Source organism: Gallinula chloropus (genome assembly GCF_964237585.1).
Source record: "Gallinula chloropus genome assembly, chromosome: 1".
In the NCBI taxonomy this organism is placed as follows: domain Eukaryota; kingdom Metazoa; phylum Chordata; class Aves; order Gruiformes; family Rallidae; genus Gallinula; species Gallinula chloropus.
In genome coordinates this window covers 169,602,191-169,626,106 of record NC_140085.1, presented here as the reverse complement: position 1 = coordinate 169,626,106, position 23,916 = coordinate 169,602,191, and the positions used below count along the sequence as shown (strand labels likewise).

Genomic DNA, 23,916 nt, shown 5'->3' with positions numbered 1-23,916 from the left:
AAAGCAGCAAACACCATTTTTACTGTCTCTCACGTCCACGCTGGCACTGAATATCTTTGGGTCTTGTCCTTTATTAACATGCTGTTACCAACAAGTTCTCCAGTTAAAAGATCATCTCATTAACCCCAAGCAGCTAAGCATCATGCTTTGATTGGTTCAGTAAAACAGATCTGCGGTAACTGATAATGAAACCTCTTTAATCCCTTCTTCTGAAATAAGGAGTGAAACCCAAGTGCTAAGGCATTCAGAAAGGTACTGTCAATCCTTATCGAATTTGTGCTTTTCTTCTTTCTGTGCCTAAAGAAGTTAATTCATTTCCCTTTCTATGCAGAACATGTGATTGGTTCTATGCTGCTCTTATCTCATTCCTATCCAGTAATAGGTACTCTGGCTCTTTTTTTTTTTAAGGTATTTTAATCGGGCATGTAAACACGTTTTATTCTTTGATGCTCTTTCATTCAGCACCATTAATCCCCAGCGTGAAATCAATAGACTTAAAACATTTAATCACGTCAAAACGCAACATGCAAATCCACAAATGACTTCAGCTCATCACACACACACTGAATAGCTTGCAACTTGGAAACTATGCCTACTTTTCCTTGGGAATCAGCAAACTCTGAGCTAGCCTTTTATTGAAGTAAACAGATTCTCTTTCCAAGTATCTGCCACTAGGCCAAAAAAAAGAGATACTGATAAACAAAACATGGGATTTTCTGTTTGTACTGCCATCTTTTTTTCATCCCTTGAGGTCACATTTGCCTTATGAGAAATGCTTACACTTGTTTTACTGCAACCTCTCTACAGTATGCATGTTTTAAAAAGTTTGAAAACAATTACAGTAACTGGGTTACAGAATGTACTGTAGTCGCAAGGGAAGGGGAAAAACATTTTTACAGTTGTTTATTTTCCTTTTTTAACAGCACACATTGTTTCTCTGCTTGAAAAGAATGTATAAGGGACAACAATCATAGTTGCTTAAGAATAAAAAAAGAGCATTTGTTCTACCTTATATATGATTTCCAAAGCCATTGGGATACAGGAAGCGACAAGAATGTCTCTGGGGCAAAAATGGTGGCTGAGGTGTAAAAACTAAGGACAGCCAGACCCATCCTTTGATAAGCAAAAGGGACAAAACCAGGTAAACAGGAAAAAGGAATACTATGGATAACAGAATAACATCTTTAATTCCATTACACTGGAAAGCACCGAAGGCTTGCTCATTTGAATAGAGAAAATATAGTTTGGAAAGTGAAATACATGGTGAAAGGGTGGCAACTGGAATGTTGAAACCCTGATTTGGGAGGCAGCGTCCTGGGTTCGGCTAGGATCATTTCCTTTCTAGTAGCTGGTGTAGTGCTGTGTTTGGGATTTCAGATGAGAGCAGTGCTGATAACACACGGATGTTTTTAGTTGTTGCCAAGCAGACTTTCCAGCTTCTCATACTGCCCATAATGATTAGGCAGTGGGGAGGGCACCCAGGAAGCTGGGAAGGGACACAGCCAGGGCAGGTTACCCCAAGGGGGCCTGCTGGGGGAGGGGTGCACAGCTCCAGGACATGAAATTTAGGGACAGCTGGGCTTCGGGATGAGTCTGCACTATACAGCCTGAGTTGTGTAGTTTGGTGAGAAACTGCATTGTATATCACTACCAGGTTTGTCTATTTTGCCCTAAGTCATGTTATTGGTATTTCTCTCTCCCTTTGCTGTCCCAGTAAACTGCCCCTATCCCAACCCATCAGGTCTGCCTTTGTCTTCCCTTGTTTTCTCTTCCCCCTCTTTTATCCCAGAGCGGGGGAAGCAAGCAAGTGCCTGCGTGGTGCTCAGCTGCTGGCTGGAGTTAAACCACAACAGGTAGGCACCCAAAAGCCTCCCTAGGTCCATGACCACATTCCCACACAGTCCTGTGAACGGTCCTACCAAGAATGTCCCTAAACTCACAAGGTCCTTCAGCTGTTAAACTGGAGCATCTTTGGATACCAACCACAAGACACATTCACACATGCTCATTCTGGCAGGTGCCCATTTTCCACCTACAGACATCCTGAGCTTTGCCTTATGTCTTGTGAAGAAGCACCAAAAGGCAGGCAGAGTTTTGATGGTGGTGGCACTGGCAAGGTGTACTGTAGCCTTGCAGTCAGGTAATTTGCTCAGTGAAGGAGAGACTTTGGGTGTAAGTCCTTCTCGGACAGATGGTTGATCTAGTAGATCCATCACCCCAGGAATAACCTGACTATAAGGACTCAGGGTCTTCTGCATGAGTGTCTGTGCAAGTGAGGCTACTCTGTAACCAGGAATGCCAAGAACCACCAGGCTAAAAGGGTGGGCAGAAAAGGGGGATCCTGCCTCCATACCAGAGATCTGGACACTCAGCTCTGATGATGAAAGCTTTATTTCAGTATACATGTCTGTTTATGGCCTAATGTTACTGCAGTCCCAGTCCTGTCCATTCTCAGGTAGGATTCAGGCTCTTCTTACCTACTCTGCTTCCCACTCCGTGACTTCTGTGCTTCTGTCTATACAATGGCCCATATTCAGTAAGGAGGGACTTGAGGGACTTCCACTGCTCCCCAAGTTTCTCATCTGATTAGACCTGTGCCAAGGATCTTCATGGCTAAAACACTTCTGTGATGCTTGTGCTGAGAACCTAAAACTCAGGTTTCCCACTTTCGTGACGAGCTATTTTACAAAGCTGTCCTGCAAAAGGTGTGAATATTGTGGTTTCTGCTACCTGTTTGTTTTCCAAAATAATTATGCCTGCTCCATTATCACTCAGAAAGGGCTATGCAGGCTACCTCTGAGGAAAACAGATGCTTTTAGGTCCTATTGGTTCCCTCTATGATCCATAACTTACATACTGTAACTGGACTGTATTCCTATGAGTTCCTGGGCAATCAGCAGAGAGTGATCGTAATGGGGAATTCCAGTGCTTTCCTCAGAGGTCAGACCACTCTGCAAAAGCCTGACATTAACCCACAGGTAGGAGGAGTCTGTGTCCAAGTGTGACACAACTGCTATCTGCTCAAGCATTAAAGAAGTTGTGTGAATGTGTGATAGGGACGCCGCAGCCTCCAGCAGAGCACATCATCATCTCACTACAGCTGAGTGAGGGAATGAACATTTCATAGTGGGTATGACTGACCTGTGCTTTGCTGTAAGCATCAGGAGTCTTAGTGACCTCCTGGTTTTGCAGTTTTTCCCACTGAAAGTCATGTTTATGCACTGAGCTGCAGGGAGGAGAAGACGCAGATGAGGGAATTACTTCAAATGGTTTGGTTATCCTAGATGCATTAATTTTTCACTAACTTATTTATGGAAAAAAACCCACAAACCCAACAACAAAAAAACCTGAGGTAAAACTAAAGTATGTAATGAGGACATTTCAAATCAGGCAAAGAGAAGATCAAGCATTTTCTTCTTAATTATTACCGGTAGCATCCTATGTATTATCACCATCATTATTCTTTATCCTTCTTCTTTAAAAATGATCCCAATTGTCTTCCCAAATATGGGGTTTTGTTGGGGTTTGGTTTTTTTTCTGTTTCACAAAAGCTAGATTCATTCCTGGTTGAAAGCAATCCAAGTGTAGAGATAAGAAATGTGTTTTTTTTAAAGCCTGTGCTCTCCGTAGCTGCAATTTGGTTCCGGAGATGAATTGCAAGTACAGACTTCAGCCTTACATTCCTACTAACCGAACGGGAATCCTAACAAGTGAAATACTGTACTCTGCAATGCTTATTTTCTTCCTGAACTGGTGACAAATGAGAACTACTGCTTCCAGTTAGTCTTACAAATGGCAGGAATAAAACAGAGCAGTGCACACATCCGTCTCTGAATAGCGGAGAGTCAAAGCAAACTAAGGTGAAAATGGTGTCCGGCAGAGTAATTCAGATCAGGAAAGTCATCCAACTCAATAGCAGCTTGACCCTAATGCAGCCCCAGAGGCAGTGCTACAGCTGCCAGCTAGACAGCAAGCCAAGAAGCTAGCAGAGGTGTAAGCCAAGAGGCCAGCCATGAACCCACATGCCAGTGCAGGAAAGCTATATTCCAGAATTTGGCATCTGGGTCCTCCAGCTGCCAAACATCTCCCATCTGGCTGAGCCTGTGGAACGAGGTGTTAAAAAAGAAGAATGAGGGTAAATTATACAAGAGCAAAAGCAGTACTGTTTGCGAGACACGGAGGACAAAGAGGCACACTGAGCACACTAACATCTGAAACCCACACACACTATCACTCTGTCACCAGTGAAACGGCGGATCAGGGCACTTCTGGATCAGGGAAGGCACCATGGGCCAAGCACTCAACACATTACAGAACAGTTAGGCATGTATGACCTGGAGCAACAGTCCCAGCCTGTGGCCACCCAATATGTTCAGAAGATGCTCAACATTTGTGTGAGATCGGTTTTGAGTAAAACTTATGGCATTGAGTAGATTTCATGAACCCAATCAAGAAAGGGGAAAGGAGCCTACAAAAACTGTTTCTTCAAGACTTTGTGATCCATTCTGTTCCCCCCTCCCCAAGAAAATCAAATATTTAAGAATATTTCTGCACTTTCAGAACTAGAATACCCTAAGTTTGAGTGCAATGTTACAGAATAATAACTTTCTTGAAATTTAAAACAAAACAAAGCAAAACAAAACAAAACTGGGCATGCATGGAATTTCATTCAAATGAAACACATCCACTCACATAGATGTATCTAATTGCAGCAGAATTCACTTCTAACAAGCAGTTACTGTTCCTAAACTGCAATAGACACAAGACCAGATGTGATGAATACTCCTAGCACTGTGAGCAGTTTTCAGTGCACCATAAGAATTCATACTTTCAAATGATACACTGACTTAAATACTCATCTCATTGGTCTCATTTCCACCTTTCACTCTACAGATAGGTCCACATGGCCTAAATGAGGTTGGACAGATGTGACTTTCTTTAACAATTAAGTCTTGTACGTTAAGAAGTCACAGAAAACCCCACGTTTCTTCCAAGTGTCTAGTTATATTAACAGCTGTTTGGCTCACCAAAATATTACATTTCAGTCTCCTCTCCCTCCAGCCAGACAACAAACATTCAGTGGTTTAGAAGTGCTACGTGAACTGACTTATGCCACCTTCATTTACATCTAACTATGCATGTTGTTCTGGGGGCCTCATCAGTAGGATCTCATATTAATTGTTATGGTAGGTATAAATACTACATATAAATACACGAGCAATCTTATTTTAGCAAAATGTTGACACCATTAAAAAGCCAGCAAAAATTTGACAACATAAGCCTCTTTCATGAAAATGCTTCCTGTAGAATAGAAGCAAATATACCTGATGAGTATGTGGAATATTATTATTAATTTTGACTAAAGGAGTCTGTATCCAAAACTGTATCTAACATATAAATTTATTTTAGAAATGCAACATTTTGGGAAACCATTAGGCTCTCCAAAATAATTTCTGAAGATTTCAACCAGATCTAAGAAAACCCTCAGGATTTTTTAAAAACAAGCTATCTTTTCAATGCATCAAAGTCTCAAATTCTGTTAATAATGTTACATTTCTGTACCCACATAGATTTTAAGTGAGCTTTAACAGAGAAGTTGCAGCTGCTAATTTTTAATATAAATATACCAGTTGTATTGCAATTAACTGCAAATTGGAGATAGGACTAGATTTGAGGAACGATTTCTGCATTTGACTACTCATTAGCAATTTGAAAGTGTAATTGCTCTTAAATGTGCCATCTTCTTAATTTTATGGTGAAGCTTGGATCTACTTATAAATGTGAAGGAATTCTGCAGCTTACTTGCTTATACTGAACATGTGAAGTTGTTTTTCCTTCTGTACTCTACAGACAGAAGGCCCACAGATTACTGGAGCAGATAAAGCAGTGAGTTGATAGGTTTACACTTGTCACAGGATGAACACGACTCCAAAGGAATTTTTTTAGGGGCCCACAGAGAAGCAGGAAGGACAAACAAGCAAACAAGCAAGCACACTGAGAGTGGACTTTCCATTTCACACTATCTTAAAACCCAATAAAGCACCAGCAATAAATCCAACAAAAACCAGGAATGCTATCAGTGTTGGTACATCCCTTCTGTCATATGACACCATTTCTACTTGGGCAAGTGAGGTGAACCCAAGGCACCTTGTGGTTTCACAACACTCACTGTAACCTCCTGCTCCACCTCCCACTGGACTTGTATGTAAACTCTGCACTCTAGAGTAGGGCATCTACTAGGGGCATTACACAGTAAAGTTTGAAAATCTTGGCATCCTTGAGAGAAAAAAAAAAAACAAGGAGACATTTGCAAATACTTCTTCCTACATTTTACACTTTTGCTTGTCAATTATTTCAAGGTAACTGGCAACACGAGCCATTACACCGTAAACTATGTTGATTCACATTATTTTTGAGTAGTAAGAGATATCACTCAGTTTCAGCAAACTATTTTGGACACTTTTAACTGCACTATCAGAGATCAGATGGGATTTTTTTCCCCCCTATTCTTGTATGGATGATCTTTGAGGTCCCTTCAAACCCAAAGCATTCTATGATTCTATGTCAGTCACTGGGATTTGGAAAAAAACCTGCAGCTTTCCCATGATGCACACCACCACCCTCCCGAGCTCCAAACAGAAAAAGCAATACCAAAAATCAGCTTTGGACCTTGCCCAGCACTGCATATCCCCCAGCCATGACATAAAGAGGGAATGAAAGCTGAAAAGCACTGCTACTAGACTTTGTCAACAAAACAAAACATTATAGAATACACAATAAAATGCTTCATACCTGGAGTTGAAAAAACGAAAAGGGTTAACAGCTGACCTGGCACAGCCCCACATGCTCTCTCTGGAAATTGAACACAGACAATTAGGAATTTTAAGTTACCCCAAACAATTGCAGGGGGCTTAATACAAGCTTGAGGAACACATAGTGCAAAGTAAGCACATAGCCTCAGTGTTTAAGGGACTCTTTAGGATTTTCACTTAAAACTCCTCCTTAAACTGAAATTGCTCTGTAGAGGTCCCAACTAATGCTAAGTATGTCATTAGGAGCTCTGCCATTAATTTGCATGGGGGCAGAGTCAAAAGTTAAAGGCCCAGGTGTCACTTAGTGCTAATTCTGGGTCATAGTGGATCACATTTTCTTATTAAAAAACTATCAGTGACCAAGAGGAAAACACTAACAGGAATCTAGAGCAGGCAGACATTGCTTGAAGAGGAAATAGAAGCTGGAGTGAACAACCGCTCCCAGAATTCTGCTGCTTAAGTAATATTATTCCCAACACATCACTGAAAAACCCAGCCTTCAACACTTTTTATTTAAAACTGAGACTCCAGGGAAAATAGATGATCTTCTAGAATATTATTTGGAATACTGAACAACACAAATATGTGACACAACTATATAAACTCCTATGTTGGGATTTGGACAACGTGGAATGTTGCTTTTCTATTGACAAATTCTCATCTACTGCATGTGCTCAAACAAGAAACATCATACAGCTGGCTTTTGGGAACAGGTCCACCACATTAGGAAATAAAAAACCCCAAACCTTATAGAAAGCCACGTTCATGAATAACCCCCTTTAGTCCTTCTCTCTGTGGTTTAGACCTCAAATGTAGCACAAAATTAGTCTGAGACCAACGCCCACCAATCTACCAAAAAATATTAGAATAATAACATGAATCATAAAAATGTTCTAGGCACACTAGCATTTGAATGCATTTGCATTGGAAACCTTTTGGACCCTTCATAATGCTCAATTAAAATGCCCAAGTTGGCAAAATAATTGTTGAAAGTGAAAAGGAAATTTTTCAAATCAGCTTCTCCTAATTTACATAACTGCATTTTCCCTTGGCCCTTGGAAACCTACAAATAGTCTACGTTCTCCCAATATTTTACACTGCATCTTTCAAATCTCTCACATTTCCTTGCTTCAAGTGTGCAATAAATACCAATTTGCTTGATTTTGCCATTTGTTAAATGTTAAATTTCTGATAATGACAGAAATCTGCTATTAAGATGACAGACTGATGTAAAGACTTTTCATACCAAAGTCTAAGTTATTAGCTTTAGCACAGCCTGACGCTGTTATTTTCCACCCTTTTTCCACTCCCTGTGTAGACTTGCTTCCTTCTTCAGACACACATCCCAGGTGCCTGTCTCATCCTATCACTCGGCACAGATTTTATTCCACAGTTGAGTCAGTACGCAATCAAAGGGCACTGGGACAAAATCTCCCCATCCCCATTAGCCCTCAACTGAAATCAACATGGACTCAAAAAATGGCAACTGGAAACCATAACACAGACCACTCTTTCTCATGTCAATTGATTTATGATCATCTCTTGTGTTTTATTGGAAGAATATTTATTCCTAAAGCTGATGTGAACCGCAAGACATTACCCAGAAGTCATGACTCTAAATTTTGTACACTTCATAAAGGTTCCTTTTTAACAGCTAAGCAACAAGGAGGCAAACATACAGTTGGTGAGGATGGTAAGTATTTTTCCTTGCTGAATTTTTGTCAGGGAGAAATTTAGCAGTCAACTAAAACTCTCATTAGAACCTACGGTATCCAGGCACTGAAGCAAAAGATGCCCAGACAGCTCAACAAACCCCACAGACACATACCTAAAAGCTTGGATGCTCCTCTCTGTTTGGCCTGAAAGCCAAATGGCTGTGGCCTCCCACCTATCCTCTGTTCTGATCCAAGAACTGGGGAGATACATCCAGTCCTTCCCTTTGGGGCTTGAACCTTCTGTATGCTAAAATGGCTAAAACACACTTGACAACATGGATTCAAAATAAAAGAGATCTGTAATAGTCACTTTCCGTTCCAAAATAAAAGTGTAGAAGAACAAACAAGGAAAATTATGTTGTAGGACCACTCCTGGCTACCTTTTGCATCCTTGCCTTGTGTTCCACAATTGGCAATCACAGGTACCTGGCTTCCCAAAGCAGTGCTCTAAACACTAGGCTTTTATGCCAGACATGGGTGGTTGCACCACTGCTGCCTCTGGTCATCACATTTTTAAACAGTAAAGGCTGGTAGGAAGAGGACAGCACAGTTTGGGCTTTAAAACAGGTAGAAATGGGCTAAGCTCAGAATGAAGTCCTTAATCTCTTATTTTTCACAATGGGAAGTTGGGAACGTAAGCTGTTTCTGGGTTGGTTTTTGTTTGGTTCAGTTTTGGGTCTTGTCTGTCCGTCCCCCCCCGCCCCCAGTTATGTTTTAATGCACAACTACAGGTCGGAAGCCCAAGCTCCAAAGAGAGTAGAGATGACTCACAGCCAAATACCTAGGAGGTAAGCAGAGTCAGTTCTAGGAAGCTTGTTTCTCTGCCCATTTAACTTCAGAGTGTTTAACTCTGTGTTGACTATACCGTGTGGGGGGGACTGTTGATGCTTCATGCAGGTGCTGGAGCCTATCATCTATTTTATAACCTCACAACGCCTCCACCAAAGCCAGCTGTCCGCATCTCACCTCATGTGCCTGTGTTGTTATGGTTCACCCTGGTTCTGGGTACCAGCGGTATTTCACACACGTTACGAGCATGTGGGGACAGCGGTACCTCTGTGACACACAGTATGTTGCGAAGGATGTACCTGTTGCAGAACTGCAGGTACTTCGTAGCTCCTCTCAAGCAAGAGGAAAAACACTTCTTATTTTGACTGTGCCTTAGTAGTGGCTAAGAGTCTCAGAAATGATGTGCTGATATGGATAGCAAGTAGTTTGGAAGTGGAAATACTGAGTGCAAAGTGAATCGACCTGCTCAGCTGAGTCAGTAATTTCCAGCAAATAATTTACTACACAATAATATCCCATTACTCTGCTTTTGAAACTTTTATGACTGAGATTTCAGTCATTTTTCCAGTGCCTCCTCTGAACTTATTTATAAATTGTTTGACTCTTTGGCCTTGGTAAGCAACCGATCACAGAGGCAGCAACTGCCATCAGTTCTTTAGAGAAACACCAGAGCGACTTCACAGAATCCTAAGGCTCTGTGATTCTGTCATTCAATGTGAAGCTACCTGTTTATCTGGCAGCATTATGTGTCCCTGATTTGGCATGATAGTAACCCAGCCCTACGCTAAATATCAGGGGCTTTTAATGCAAATAAATTGAGGGAAATATTTGGACAAGATAGAGACTTCTAATCAATATATAAATGTGAGTATTTCTTTCTGTGCCTGCTGGCAGGTTCTATTCATTACCAGGTTTTTCATTTTTGAGGCTTTGTGTGCAACACTGGAGCTTTGCACCAGCTGGATACAGAATTGCAGGGGTTGAAAGGGACCCCCAGAGATCATCAAGTCCAACCACTGAGTTGGACTTAGGATGGACACCAGGCCTTAGGGCGAGCACTTTTTAGGGCTCCTCAGTATCTGCCAGCCTGCTCCACACTGCCTGAGCTTAGCAAAACACGCTAGGCAAGAGCCCTTTGGCCACGGCTGCGTCCTCTGATCCACTCTGATCTCTTCCTTATATTCTGCCTGCCTCAGTTTTCATGTTCCTTTGCAGCACTGTATACTGGGCCATCTGAGTATGTGTATCCGAGAAGGGTAAATAAATAAAAACGTGGCCCTAGACTTCGCTCTTGACACATCTTTTGTTTGTCATGGCTGTAACAATGAGGGTGCTCTGCCTGACTCTGAAACCTGTGGCTATCATTACTTCTGACCCACCTCAGGATTAATGTTATTATCTCAGCTGTTGCGTTGCTTTATTCCATGTTTTAGCCTTCATTTCCTTTCATTTTTACTAGTGTAACTTTGTAAGTGTGGTAGCTTTAAGATCCAATTGTCCTTTTCTTGATGTGTCCAAAATAGTAACACTCACATCCTCAGTCACATGCACATGGAGAATGACACCACCTTGGCACACGGGCTTAGCATAAAAACCTCAGCCATATCAATCACCCAGGAGCTTCCTTTCACTCCTCTTTATCTCCAGCCTAAAAAGAACTTGCTGTGAGAAATGAGGTTGCAAGTGGAGCCACTATTAGTGAAAGAGGGTTGAACTAATAAAGGAGAAAACCTAGTACAATCCTTTCCCATTGTGCAGGAAAAAGGAAAATGGGAGGAAAAACCCTGTGGTTTTTTTTAAACACCCCTGTATCCACACACTTACCCAGTAATGCCTTGGTAAACAGCATTCCCCTCTTAACAATGCTCTCCTTTGCATGCAGTTTTCATACCTGTGACCTGTGCAACTTTTTAAGTGGTTTTGCATGCATTGATCTAAACACTTAGGAAACATTTTTTTCCATAAATCAGTATAAGCACTGCTATTAAGATTTAATTGTGCTGCATGTTTGTCTGTCACAAAATCACAGGGACTGCCTTATGGAAAAGGAAAGATAAAAACTTATCTGATCTACATAATGAAAAAGAAGTAAGTAATTTCGGCTCAAGTGACAGCAGAGGACAATGCTCTTTCTTTTTCTTATCAGTAAGTCAAGGTAGCAGTTCACTGAAGTAGTTTTATTGTGGCTTTTTCTCTGGCAGTGTTCTGCTATCTAATCCATGCTGATGAGTATTTGCCACAGCTCTGCATTTCTTGATGCACGCAGCTCTGCCTCTGCTTTCTGCGCCCATTTAGAAAGAAAACCCAGAAAATGCTGAATAATGAATCACTGGGGAAACAGCTGCCAAATAGGTGTACAAACCGCTAACTGGGTAGCAGTAATGCATAATGCTATTTGTAATTCATTCTTCGGTGTCACGCTCTTCAGGCAATTACACAATGCCTGCCTCCCTATCAATAAAACGCATTTCACATATCTAAGCACTAATGACACAAGCTTCACTCTGGAGCAACACACTGTAGTGGATTAAGCGTGGCACTAGAAGGCAGACGTTCCTGATCCCAGCTCATCCTCTGCTTTGCTGCATGGCCTTGAGCAAGCCACTAACCTGCGGGTAATTATAATATTTGAACACACAGGGGACCTGTGCAATTTAATTAGTTAATGTTTGCAAAGCACTCCAAAGATAAGAAGTGCTGGATGAATTATAATCATACTGTATTGTTTTGGGGCATTTTATTCCAAAGCACATCTGTGTGAGCATGTTTAGTAATGTAAAGTCCCAGTAACGGCAAAGTTTGACAACTACCTTGAAATGATTGGCACTTCTTAAGACTAAAATTTAAATTAATTAAAAACTTCAATCTACTTTTGAGAAGACAATTATGTGAGACAATTCAATACAGACACTGAACTGAAGCCGGGAAATGAGATCTTTGACGGTCCGCTTGTGATGGATAAAAGTAACAAAAGTGATGTATGGAAAGGAATCTATGAACCCATACATGGTACAGATTTGTTACTTGTTGCACCACACTGGTCCCAAAAATAGCCTAAGCTAGTGGTGAGGGTTTTTTTTTACCTTCTTAGCATCCAGAATTCTGTTACAGTTTCAGGGTTAATCATTAGAGCCAATGAAGTAAATAGTAAAACTCCTCTGGACTTTAACAAAACTTGGATTCCTTGGTTCTTCCATCTTATTATGCACTTAATTTAAATATTTCTATCAAAAGGAAAATATTACTCACAGTAATGGTGTGGTAAAATATGTGTTGAAGAGCAATGTCTAGCACTTCAAAGTGATTCAACAGAAGAGGAAAAGACAACCTAATGGCAATGTGTCCTTGCTCCAGATTCATCTACTCAACAGTCATGTTAAGTTACTGTTACTGGGGAGACAGGAAAACATAATTTTGTGTAGACCAAGCTAAAAGCACTTTTATTTTCAAATTAGCTTTCTTCAGGGAACAATTTGACAATATCCCTAATACATTGCCATTTAAGCAGCACCATCCTTTCAAAGCAGGCAGCGATATCAATTTCTTTGTAGAAGCTGCTTTTGATTTACAGTTGCCATCCACCTGGCCCTTGTCCCTAATGATCGCTGGCTGATGGGAAATCTGTTATCCTGGCAAAAGGCTCTGGGACATATACTGGCAAATTTCCACACTAAAAATCCTAAAATCTGTGCATGCAGAGAATAGCATCCTTTGATTTTATTGCCCAACCTAGCGAGTTATTACTTGGAAATAAGAGAAGCAGAAAAAACATTTTAGAATAGTATAGGTCCATTTGGGATCCTGAAACGAGCCTCATAGTGCCTGTTCCCAAAGGTATACAGGACTTCCAAGCTCTTGCAGTGGAAGTCCTTGGTACAGCTTTCGGTACACTCATTTTTATATACAGGTGATTCTGAGGATTCAAATTCTACTAGGAGAAAGTTTGCAAAGCAGCATAAAAACACACTGTAGAACACGTCAGTAGTTCTTTAGCAAGTTCTCTGAACCACATGTAAATACAAGAAATCATACCTATAGTAGTTGCATAGACCCAAATGTTTATATACGTTGGTTGAGTTTCTTCTTGAGTTATAGACTTCCAGCATGGCCTTAGAAAATCGTGTAGAGGGGGAAAAAATTCCTCACATATAACTCCAGCAATGTTTTATCACTTTCCCTACCTCCCAGGCCCCTTTATAAACCGTTGGGAAAGGAAGGCACCTCCGAAAGGTAGATGATCACAACTGATGAGGTGATCGGATCAAGAAGTATGCACATCTCTCTGCTGAGGAAAACCAAAGATGAACCCTGCTGCAAGGGTATGTCCAAACCAGGCAACACAGTACTGGGCAGTTCTCTAAGCTACCTGAGCCACAGCACACCTCTGCCAACTCAACGGTACTCTTGGGTCACTAGCTAACTTTGGATCCAGCAACACTTTTCACTACAAAAGCCTCTTCTTGTCTGCCACAGGATACATATCTGAGACGCCCGACAAGAAAATAACCAAAGACTAGAACAGAAATGTACTTGAAATAATCACACAGTGGGGGCATCAACCATAATACACATGATCAGCTGCCTTACAATGCTCTGTGTCATCAGTGTCTTTCACTGATGTAGCTGCATACACATTTCTCTCTCTCTAAAGTTTAGTAAGTCCGTTCAGTTTGTAGATTGATGCTGGAGGAGGCTGAGGAGAAGCCCCACCACACTACAGCCTGTGGGGAGGTGGAATGTACATGACAGTTCTGCTTTCTGAGCGTGGGGTCCCGTTTCCCTCCAGAAGCATTGCAGCAACCATGCAATATTCCGCTGCAAAGCCTTACTGCAATGGAAAAACTCATCCCAGACTTCTTCATGAGAAAATTAAAAATGAGATGGATGTATTCCCACAATTTTGCTTTATCCAAATTAACATTCTCCAGTGAAAAAAATGCTTTACTACGAAATTCTGGACCAGCACTAGCCAGTCCTCCATCTGTAAAATCACCATCCAGTTGTGTCCTGGTCTTAAAATGACCATTTGTTCACGGAGGGTGGACGTACCAGAGGAGAGAAAAGCAAAGTTCACACAAGCACTGGCAAAACACCCTATTTATGTTTCTTGGAGGCTCAGGGCAAAGTATTTTGCCTGTAACTAGAAGAAAAACTGAGGTGAAAGCTCCCTATAATGAATAGCACAATGGTAGTAATGATTAGAGACGAAAGAGGAAAACAGACAATATCCGTGTAGAAAATGAATGGCTGATGGGACGCAGCTATAAACCTCAGAGGAGATAAAAATCAACTACAGAAGTTGATTTACATTAAAGAAGAGGAGGGAGAAAAAAAGACATCTAAGGAGGAAAAACTCAGACTTGAAAAATACATACCAATTTAAAAGTACATTTCTACTGTGGCTATGCTGCCTGTCTGCTGTGTAATTTCTTTTTTGCTACTGAAATTTCCCAAACTATCTTCCACTGTACTGCAACAATAAAACCCACCAGAATTAGAAAAGATGAACACACTATCATCAACGTATCAATCACACAACACAGCCAAAGAGAACGGGGGTAAGGTCAAAGTCCCTAATTCCATTTTCATAAAAGCACCCAGTGGCACCCAGCTCAGCCCAAAGAAGAGCTCACACCAAAAGTCACCACAGTCACCTCCTATGAATTAACTGCAGCTGTAACTACAAGTAGTCAGGACTTCCTCTCTGAACTTTCTGTCTCTCCATTACCCCAGAAAACCAAGAAGCTACTTTAAACATAATCAGTTTATATGCAAAGGCCATCTTCTCCTTGACATTACTTGAAAGAAAAAATGGTTTTGTCACAGGGGTTCCCTCTGCCCTATGGAAAAAAATGTCTGGAGACAGAGGGAGGTATTTCTGGATCTTTGGATTTTTACCAGATCAAAAGTTCATGCTAAAAATCACCCTCTGCTTCTCCCGCTTCTGCCCTCAGCCTCTGCAAGGCTCATGTTGTTTGTGTTCAGGGAGAGCGAGCTACGGGCTGCAAAATAATGTATTTTACTGCACAAGTGTGCAGGGAAAGGAGATGAATGCCGTGTTCAGGGTTTGCTTTAGTATGTACCAGGGTACTATGTACCCTGCTGCATCAGGGCTGCCTAGGGATGGAAAGGCTGCCAAGCTGTGGGAACAGCACGCTGCCTCCAAGGGGGACACTTAAGAAGTTTTACTGGTCTTCTAGGGCTTGATTAATGCCTTCTCTTCCCTTGGCTTCAGAAAGATTTCTAGAGCATATCTGAGATCTGACCCTGAATATACGATGCTATTCTTGCTGTGCAATAAGCGTCAGCGGTGTCAGGCACAGAGAGGCGAATCTGCTCTTTTGTTAGAGAGCTACACGTCAAAATGAGTTTGTAAAACACGCTACAAAAAGGATGAAATGCTGCTTACAATGCAAAGCCCACCAAAATCTACATATTGCTGTAATATTTATTATCAGCCAGAGCATATTATTTGAGACTAATAAATTATTCTTAGTCCATGTTATGGTAAGGCAGAGCAACTGCCATAAAACAGCCCTGTCACGTAAAGAAATTCCACCAAAGCACCCTGCTTGAAATAATGACTTTGTTTATCTATAACTTTACATTATTGATTGGGTTTGCTGAACTGAAGAAAGACTGTGAAGTCATTCCAAAAGAACTACTGAGAAGTCTGGAAGCTCAGCCAATATAAAGCTAGCAGCAAGAAGGAAATTTCCCACATTAAAAAATAGTCATAGTTGGTTATTTTATAAATATGCAAGCAAATTACATTCTGTTTAATAAGAACAAATGCCAAACATGAGGCTTTTAGCGTCTGATTGTCACAGTTTTTAATGGTAAGACTTTTTTGCTTGTAAGACTGTGGTGGACCTGAAACAAAGCAGCAACACAGGCAGATGGCTTCCAGTTTTAGAGGATGTGAACAGCCAAGCTTTCACATAGACATACCAAACTGCCCTGGGACCCAGCCACAATTTCCAAGACAATAAGCTTAAAAATGGCTTTATTAAAACAGTTCCTCCCCAAACGGTGACTAGTTAATTTTCTTCAGCTTGTGATTAAAACCTTGGCATTGCTAACACCACCTGGTAGATTCAGATTCAAGGGAAGATGCTGGAGGTCTCAGTATTGTCCTGTCACTCCCAGCTTCTGGCACGCTGACTCCCCAGTCAGGCGCTGTGGATTGCCTTACCCTCACCTCACACCAGAGATCTGCAGTGCTGACACGTTTCCCAGGCAGCTGCCTGCCGCTGCCTGCGGCCAGTGGAGAGGAATGAGAGCTCATGGGCTTGACTCGCTCTCTCTCCCCAAATTAGTCAGTTGGAAGAGGTCAGAAGAATTACCGCCTGGACATGCCAACTGTTATCCGGTCTATATGCAGGGTGGGGGGAGATAACTAGCTCCAATGTAGATATCTATGTTACAGATATCTAACGAATCCTGAACCCTACAGACAGCACACAGGGAAAGCCAGGAGCTGCACCAAGGCAATCCCCCACAGCCCCACACGTCGCGTGAGGGGCTACACAGGACTGACCCAAAGCAAATACCCACCACAAGGTATCTGAAATCCCTTTGCTCCTGGAGAACATGTGGCGATAGAGAAGTATCTATACATACATACGTGTACTTATAATCCTTCTGCAGAATACGTTACAACACGTCTGAAGAGAAAACAGCAAAAGGTCAACTGCTGTCTCGCGCCTGGCCTCCAGCTTCTACAAACCAGGCTTGGCATTTTGTTTAACAAAGACAAGACTGCACAACAGCAGCCTGATACTGAAGGCAAGGATGCTGCCATCCCTTTGGAGATGCCATGCTGTACTTCCCAGCCAGTACATGCAAGAAGTTTTTTATTGTTGTTAACTGCATAACCATTCACAAGAAAGACTTTACCAGCACACTTAAAACACACACTGTCCATCTTCTAGACTCTGAGGTGCAACCTGCCCCACAGGCACTTAGTGTAGCCCTGTGCTTTACTGCCTACTGAAGCAGTCTTTCTATGCGTGCCCCTACGCTGCCCGGTTATTCAGCAGAACAGTAGGTGCCTTTCCACATCCTCAGAGGAAATTCCTGTCTGCTAAGTTTAGATCCTGAAATTGAGCACACAGGATCTCCCTTTGGAAGGCTTCAAAGGCACTTTCCTCTCTCCAAAAAGGGTACGTGGAATGCGGGCTTTTTTTACCAGTGGACCGCTTTGCTGAACGTCAAATATTAAGGTACACATTAGTTGCCCAAATTCAGAACAGAGCCCATCTGTAAGGCACTATATTACAGCCCGAGAAGGAAACGGATTGAGTGAAGTCTGTATAATGTGCTAACGTCTCTTTTCATACAGCTCTGCAGCTGTATGCGTGCTGTCTGTGACTGAGAATGAAGTAAAGAAGAAGACAAATTGCAGATCACAGTCAAATTAGATTTTCCTAATGGGGCTTTTGAAATAAACTAACAGATTAGTGTTTAAATAAAACCTGTAACAAGGATGAGTTGGTGTTATATTATTAAATTTCTTAATTTAATTCTTAAACTCCAGAGCCAGCCAAGTAACATTCAACACATTTACCTTCACAAACTGTGGAATGCATTGTGGAAAAGCTAAAAAACAAAAGCCTTTTCATGCTTTGGCCAATACTCTAAGTGTTCAAGCAATATCAATCACAGAGAAAAGTATCCGTCAGTCATGTAACAGAAGTATTTGCTAGAGCCCAATGATTTCTCTTTTCATTAATTAGACAGAACTATTTAGTGCAAAATCATGATGGGTTGTTTTATTTTTCTGGCTTACTATGCATGCTATAAACTGAGAAAAAAAATACTTAGCACTTCAGGGCCTAGTGTTGGAACTAGCGAATTCAAAATAAAGTGCAAAGCCTGTCTATCAAGCAACAGTGTTACTGGTGAAGAAACCTTCCCCTCATTTATCACCGTCAGAAAGGGAGTGTGATAAATACAGTGAGAGCCAACACCTCGCCTTGTCCGTAGAGACCTCCCTCTCTGTTTAAGCAGAATATGGGTTTAGATGATCGCAGTTACTGTGCTTGACTGGAAGATGAATTAGTAGGTGTCTGGTGGAAATGCAAAAAAAAAAACCCCAACCAGAAGTACCTCCCCAAACATGGCTTGGAAACATCAGAATGGTTGGCTACTGATGGGCAGGAAAACTAAGCAAAATGATGCACTTTGGGACAGCGCATTAAGACGTTTAAAATGTATCCATAGTAAATTATATAATAACAATGTCTACTGGATTTCACTATATCCCTTCCTATTTAATAATGTCCAGAATGCCCATATTTTGAACTTCTCAGATAAAGTAATACATTTTGCGGGTCTAGCATAAGCATCATCAGTGCCTGGAGGCTCTAGTTCTATTTCCAGCTCTGCTTCAGACCTACAGGGTGACCTTTACGCATAACCTCATTTTCCTCACCTATAAAATGGGGATATTAATACTTATTTACCTCACAGTTGGTTCCCTTCCAGCTGCTACAGTGACTGAGCAAGCTCGTGCATCTACAGAATTGCTAATGTTCATGATAAACAGTTTCTTTTTCTTTTTTTTTTTCAAACAAGCAATACAGATATTAAATTAAGAAGTTATTTGTCCATCCAGTGAGTAAAAGTACACAGAAAAATAACAGCAATGGAAAAACTGTTCAAAGAACCTCTCTAATTTCCTTTCAATGACACCAGCCTTCAGGAGAAATGTGGGTAGTTCCTATTTGACAGCAACTAGAATGAACTTCTTGATGCTGCTTTCAGTCAAGAAAAGAATTTCATGGTTTTTGAGTGAAAGTCTAACCCAGTCACCCTTTGGAGAGAATATAAAAACACCAAAAGCTTTGCAAGTAAATAAAGGGGAAGAACCAATTTCAATTTGAAACTTCACTTAATAAATAAGGGCAGAGAGAAAGAAAGGAAAAAAGAGGATCAGGGAGAGATGAGAGATGCAGCCATCTCTTCCTAAAGGGAAAAAGGCTACAAGGAAGAGATGCTGGTAGGTATGCCAGCCCGCAGCCGGGTGAACACCCCTGCTGTGCCACCAAGGGCCGGTGCCTCCATCGGCCCAGGAGCGCCTCAGCAACACTCATTTCACTCTGGGAATGTGATACTTACTCTTGTACTGCTCTGGCTATGGAGAGCGCTGTAGATCCAGTTTCATTAACGCTATCTAAGGTCACATTTGGCAGGTCGTCATCATCACTGTCACTTTTAATTTGTCTGGGAGATAGGCCTCGGGGGTCCATTTGTGCTGGAAAGAGACATATAATGGATTAATATGAGCGTGCTGAAATTAATCTCGTCCCAGAACAACATCAGGGCGCACAACACATCCACTGAGCTTCCCAAATCAGGTGACAGATTGGCAAAGTCACGTAGCTGTGCTCTACAGCAAGGCACAAGCATTTCCAGCGGCACACAGGCGTGAGAACACACACAGGCTACACCAACGCAGGCAGTGGACCTGAAATAAAGCTGCACACATAATATCCATCAACCATTCCATTTACCCTCAAGTTACTTACTCTGCCTGTCTTCGGAAAGTAAAGGGAAAGGGCTACATCTGCTTTGTACAACACAGCACACTGCAGAGCAAATTTTACAGCAAAATTTCAGGAGCAATCTTGGATTCTGAGCATTCATCATCTGGAACCAGGCTGGGGCCCACGTCACTTCAGTCAACTAAAACTTAGGTATCTGAAAAAAACCTGGTGTCCTGATTTCTGGCTCAACACCAGTGTCAACCTCGGAAGAAGCCTTCCTTTTACATTACACGTGGCAAAGCCACTGCATGTAACTTCACACCAGTAACTAACCTTCAGGTGCCGCATGTAGGGCCGGCTTAGCCAGATTTTTTTTTTGTAAAATCACATGGTTTCAGGTCTTAGGAACATCTGAAGATCAGGGATGTCAGGCCTGTTTTGTTCATACACAGCTTACAGTATCCATATTGTATGGCAATGGTGCAGGTGCCCGGGCACTGACAGCAGCAGGGGCTGCAGTGTCCTCTGTGAGGAGAGGCTGGGGCTGCCCCAAGCTGGACACAAGTGGTTCTAGCCAGCTCCAGCTCACCACCCACTGCAGGGCACGACTGAGCCCCCCGCCGAGGTGGTGTCTCCAGGAAGAGCAGGTTTAAGGGAAAAAATAAAAATCACACAGGCAGAATGAGGAAGAAAGTGCGGGGGACAGCCCTGCAGACACCAAGGTGAGAGCAGGAGGAGGAGGTGGTCCATGGTGGAGCAGACATTCCCCTGCAGCCCCTGGAGGGGATAACTGAGGAGCAGGCTCTCCTGATGGGAGCTGCCACCCATGGGGGACCCACGCTGGAGCAGAGCAATGGTGTGAGGACGAAGGAACAGACTGATGCAGACCCTCATTCCCTATCCCCATGCAGCGAGTGGTCTGGCAGGGAGAGGTAGGGGAGCTGGGAATGAAGGAGGAACATTGAGCTTGGGAAAAGGCGGGGGGTGTGCGGGGGATAGTGGTTCTCACCATCCTAATCTACTTTTAATAAGCAATAAATTAAATATTTTCCCCACATCAAGTCCATTTTTCCTGTGATGACAATTGCTAAGTGATCTCCCTGTCTTTATCTTGACCCAATGAGCTCTTCCACCTTCTTTTCTCTCCCTGTCCTGCTGAGGGGAAGTGCGAGTGTCTGGGTGGGTGTCTAGCAGCCAGTCAAGAACGACCCACCAGAGCTACAGTTTGTGCCAAGAAGGAACAGAAAAGGTGAGGAGAGCAGAGCTGTAGGCTACCTGCCTTCCCCCTGATGCTGGCTGCTGCCCCTGCCCTCTGAAGGGGAGAAAGTACAACCTGCATATGGGCAGGGGAAGGAAACCAAGAGATGGGGGGACTGTGGGGCACAAGTGTGACCTGGCTGGGATGGAGTTAGCTGTCCCCACAACAGCCTTCACAGTGCTGGCACAGCACACAGGCTGTCTCTCCAACTTTCCCCCCTCACTCAGCAGTAGGGTGGGTGTGGGCAACATCCTGGGAGGAGACACAGCTAGGACAGCTGACCAAAGGGATATTCCTTACCACGTGACCTCTGCTCAGTAATAAAAGCTAAGAGAAAGGAGAAGGAAGGGGGAGCATTCACTGTTACGATACTTGCCTTCCAGAGAAACCACTACATGTGCTGAAGCCCCACTTCCTGGGAGGTGGCTACACATCATCTGCTGGTGGGAAGTAGAGAATACATCTTTTCCTTTCCTTTGCTTCCACATGCAGCCTTTGCTGTTGCTTTTATTAAACTGTCTGTATCTCAATTCACAATATTTTCCCATCTTATTTTCTCCCCACATCCCCCATCCCCTGCCTGACGGGCTTTGGTGGGCATCTGGCATCCAGCTGGTGTCAACCCACGTCACCTGGGATAGTCCCAAGAGGAACTGGGGATTGCTTGTGCTGGGACAGACCCAGAGACAAACTTCAGAGGTGATTTATAGAAAGGGATGTTACTCCTCACTCACGAAACACCATGTAGGATTATTAAGTGCTGAGAGGCACCAAAAGCAGAGTAGAAAGCAAAACTGGAGAGATGCCTGACCCCACAAGGGAGGACAAGGAAGGGGAAAAACCAGCAAAGAAATTTGTTTAAAAATCTGCTTATTTTGTTTGTTCAGGTGATATAGGGGAATCCAAGAGTATTTATCTCTAGAGGTAACTGTGGCAGCATGTGCTCCTGTAATGAATGCAGTGTCAGAGATAGGGCACCTTCTGTGTTTTGCAACATACTTTTCAAGGAAGGTAGCTCTCATTCCTACTCAACTCTGGCTAACCACAGCCCTCGACAACAGGTATCACAGGCTGCCTTTAGAAATCATGACCAGTTCAACAAGCTAAAGAACAGCTCCAAAAGTCACCGTTAAAATTTCCATTTTGCCATGTTTGTTATGTTACCGTATTCACTGGCTTCAGAAAGGGGACTAGGTTAGGGTGAAAAATGGGAGGGCAGCAGGTACTCCAGGAGCTGTGGAGCCGTAACAGTAGCACTGATGGATAGTTGGGCTCTTGAAAAGAAAGCATTCCCCAAATAAGCAATGACTTGAGGGAAAGTTGGTCTTAAATTTTAATTTATGTCTTAGCTGTGAACCACCTCTGAGTAAAAGAACAGTGAGTGATTAAATACAGCCCTTCAGCTGCATTTTTTTTAAAGAGCTTCATAAAGAAAATACTATTCAAATATGTTCAGTGAGGTGATGAAACAACCCCTTCCAGAAGCACAGTGCATTTACCAATGCACAGTATAACTTCCATTAGCTTTCTACTAACAGTTTAAAGTGCCTTGATAATACTGGCTACATTTGGGCTGCTTGTTATTTCTTAACGTATGATAAAGAAAACATCTTTTGCTTATCAAAGCAAAGACTGTTGACAATGCACAGTGACCTGCATGCGACAAACGCAGAGCAATTTAGAAATTGTTCAAAATATCTACTTGTTTCACATAGAATAAGCACCATTCTGACTGTGCTTCTTAAAACCATGACTTACACATGATGGTATTCAATGTGTATCTGAGCATTAGGGATAATCTCAGTCTATGTTATTTAAGAGCAACTGAACCATCTAGTAATTTGATTTAGGCACAGAAAACTATTTGGAAAGAAGTGTTATTTCTGCCTTGTTCCCTAAGTATGAGTTTATTACTTATTTCATTACTTTTTCAGGGGTTTTTTATGTGAATCTTGTTCCAAGAAGTTGTATGTTTGTATCTGCCCAGTATTTAATCGCCTCTATTCCTGATGCTTGTGGAAATTGATGTTTGTAAATAAATTGTATCAAAAAGCTATGTATGTGCTACCTCTTATTAACTGTGGCTTAATCTGCCTTGCGCTACAACAAAAGTTGTAAGTAGCTAGCTCAGAGAGTTTCTTAATGTTTAAACCTAGGCCTAACTTGGAATCATGAAAGTTGTTACATAATTTAGTCTGTAATACAGTTATTATACACCAATTTCGATCACTTAAGCGTGAATACACCTACGTAAAAAGAGACGATATAAGTGTGTATGAAAAATCCTATGTACTTTTGTTCCTTATATGACACATCATTTCATTAGTACTGGAGATTTCCAGCTCCTAAGATGTTACTGAGACTCCTATTTATGTGGTGGCGTCTTTAGGTTACCAGAGGAATGTGCTAGGATGAAAACTCTTCATTACCTTCTTTTTGTGTCTGCCTGGCAAGGTAAATCCTACTCTGCATACTCCTAACGCAGCCACAAAGGTGCCAATGGGGTTGTGCTCTTGCACCTAGGGATAATATGGTCCACCAGGCATAGATTGCCCTTCCAAACCTACAAGTTTTAGCACACCACAAGGTGCTGCAACACACAAGTGTGGTGGGAACAAAAGGCAAGGAATGGAAATGCATCAGTGGGCAAAATTAAACTGCGGGCAATTCAAGGACTTTTTTTGTTATATTTTTGCAGTGAACCGAACTAAGGGTGATAATTAAATTTCAGAATGATCTAAGGTTTATTTCCTTGTTGTTTAACATCGTCCCACATACACATCCTTTTTTATCTCCCTCTCCATTCGTGCTCCCTTTTCAGCTCGCAGACTTGGGTGGCTGAGGCGCTGGGG

At 42.2% G+C, this 23,916-nt stretch overlaps 1 protein-coding gene across 1 annotated transcript in view; it reads right to left on the bottom strand.

The window, feature by feature from the left end:
- KLF12 (KLF transcription factor 12) overlaps nt 1-23,916 on the bottom strand; it is a 173,669-nt gene that overhangs the window by 51,366 nt on the left and 98,387 nt on the right. Inside the window, exons 4-5 of the mRNA XM_084272174.1 lie at nt 19,439-19,574; nt 6,793-6,852 (exon numbers count right to left, since the gene is read on the bottom strand). Coding sequence (XP_084128300.1) covers nt 6,793-6,852; nt 19,439-19,574 — 196 coding nt within the window. The remainder of the gene's footprint in view (nt 1-6,792; nt 6,853-19,438; nt 19,575-23,916) is intronic.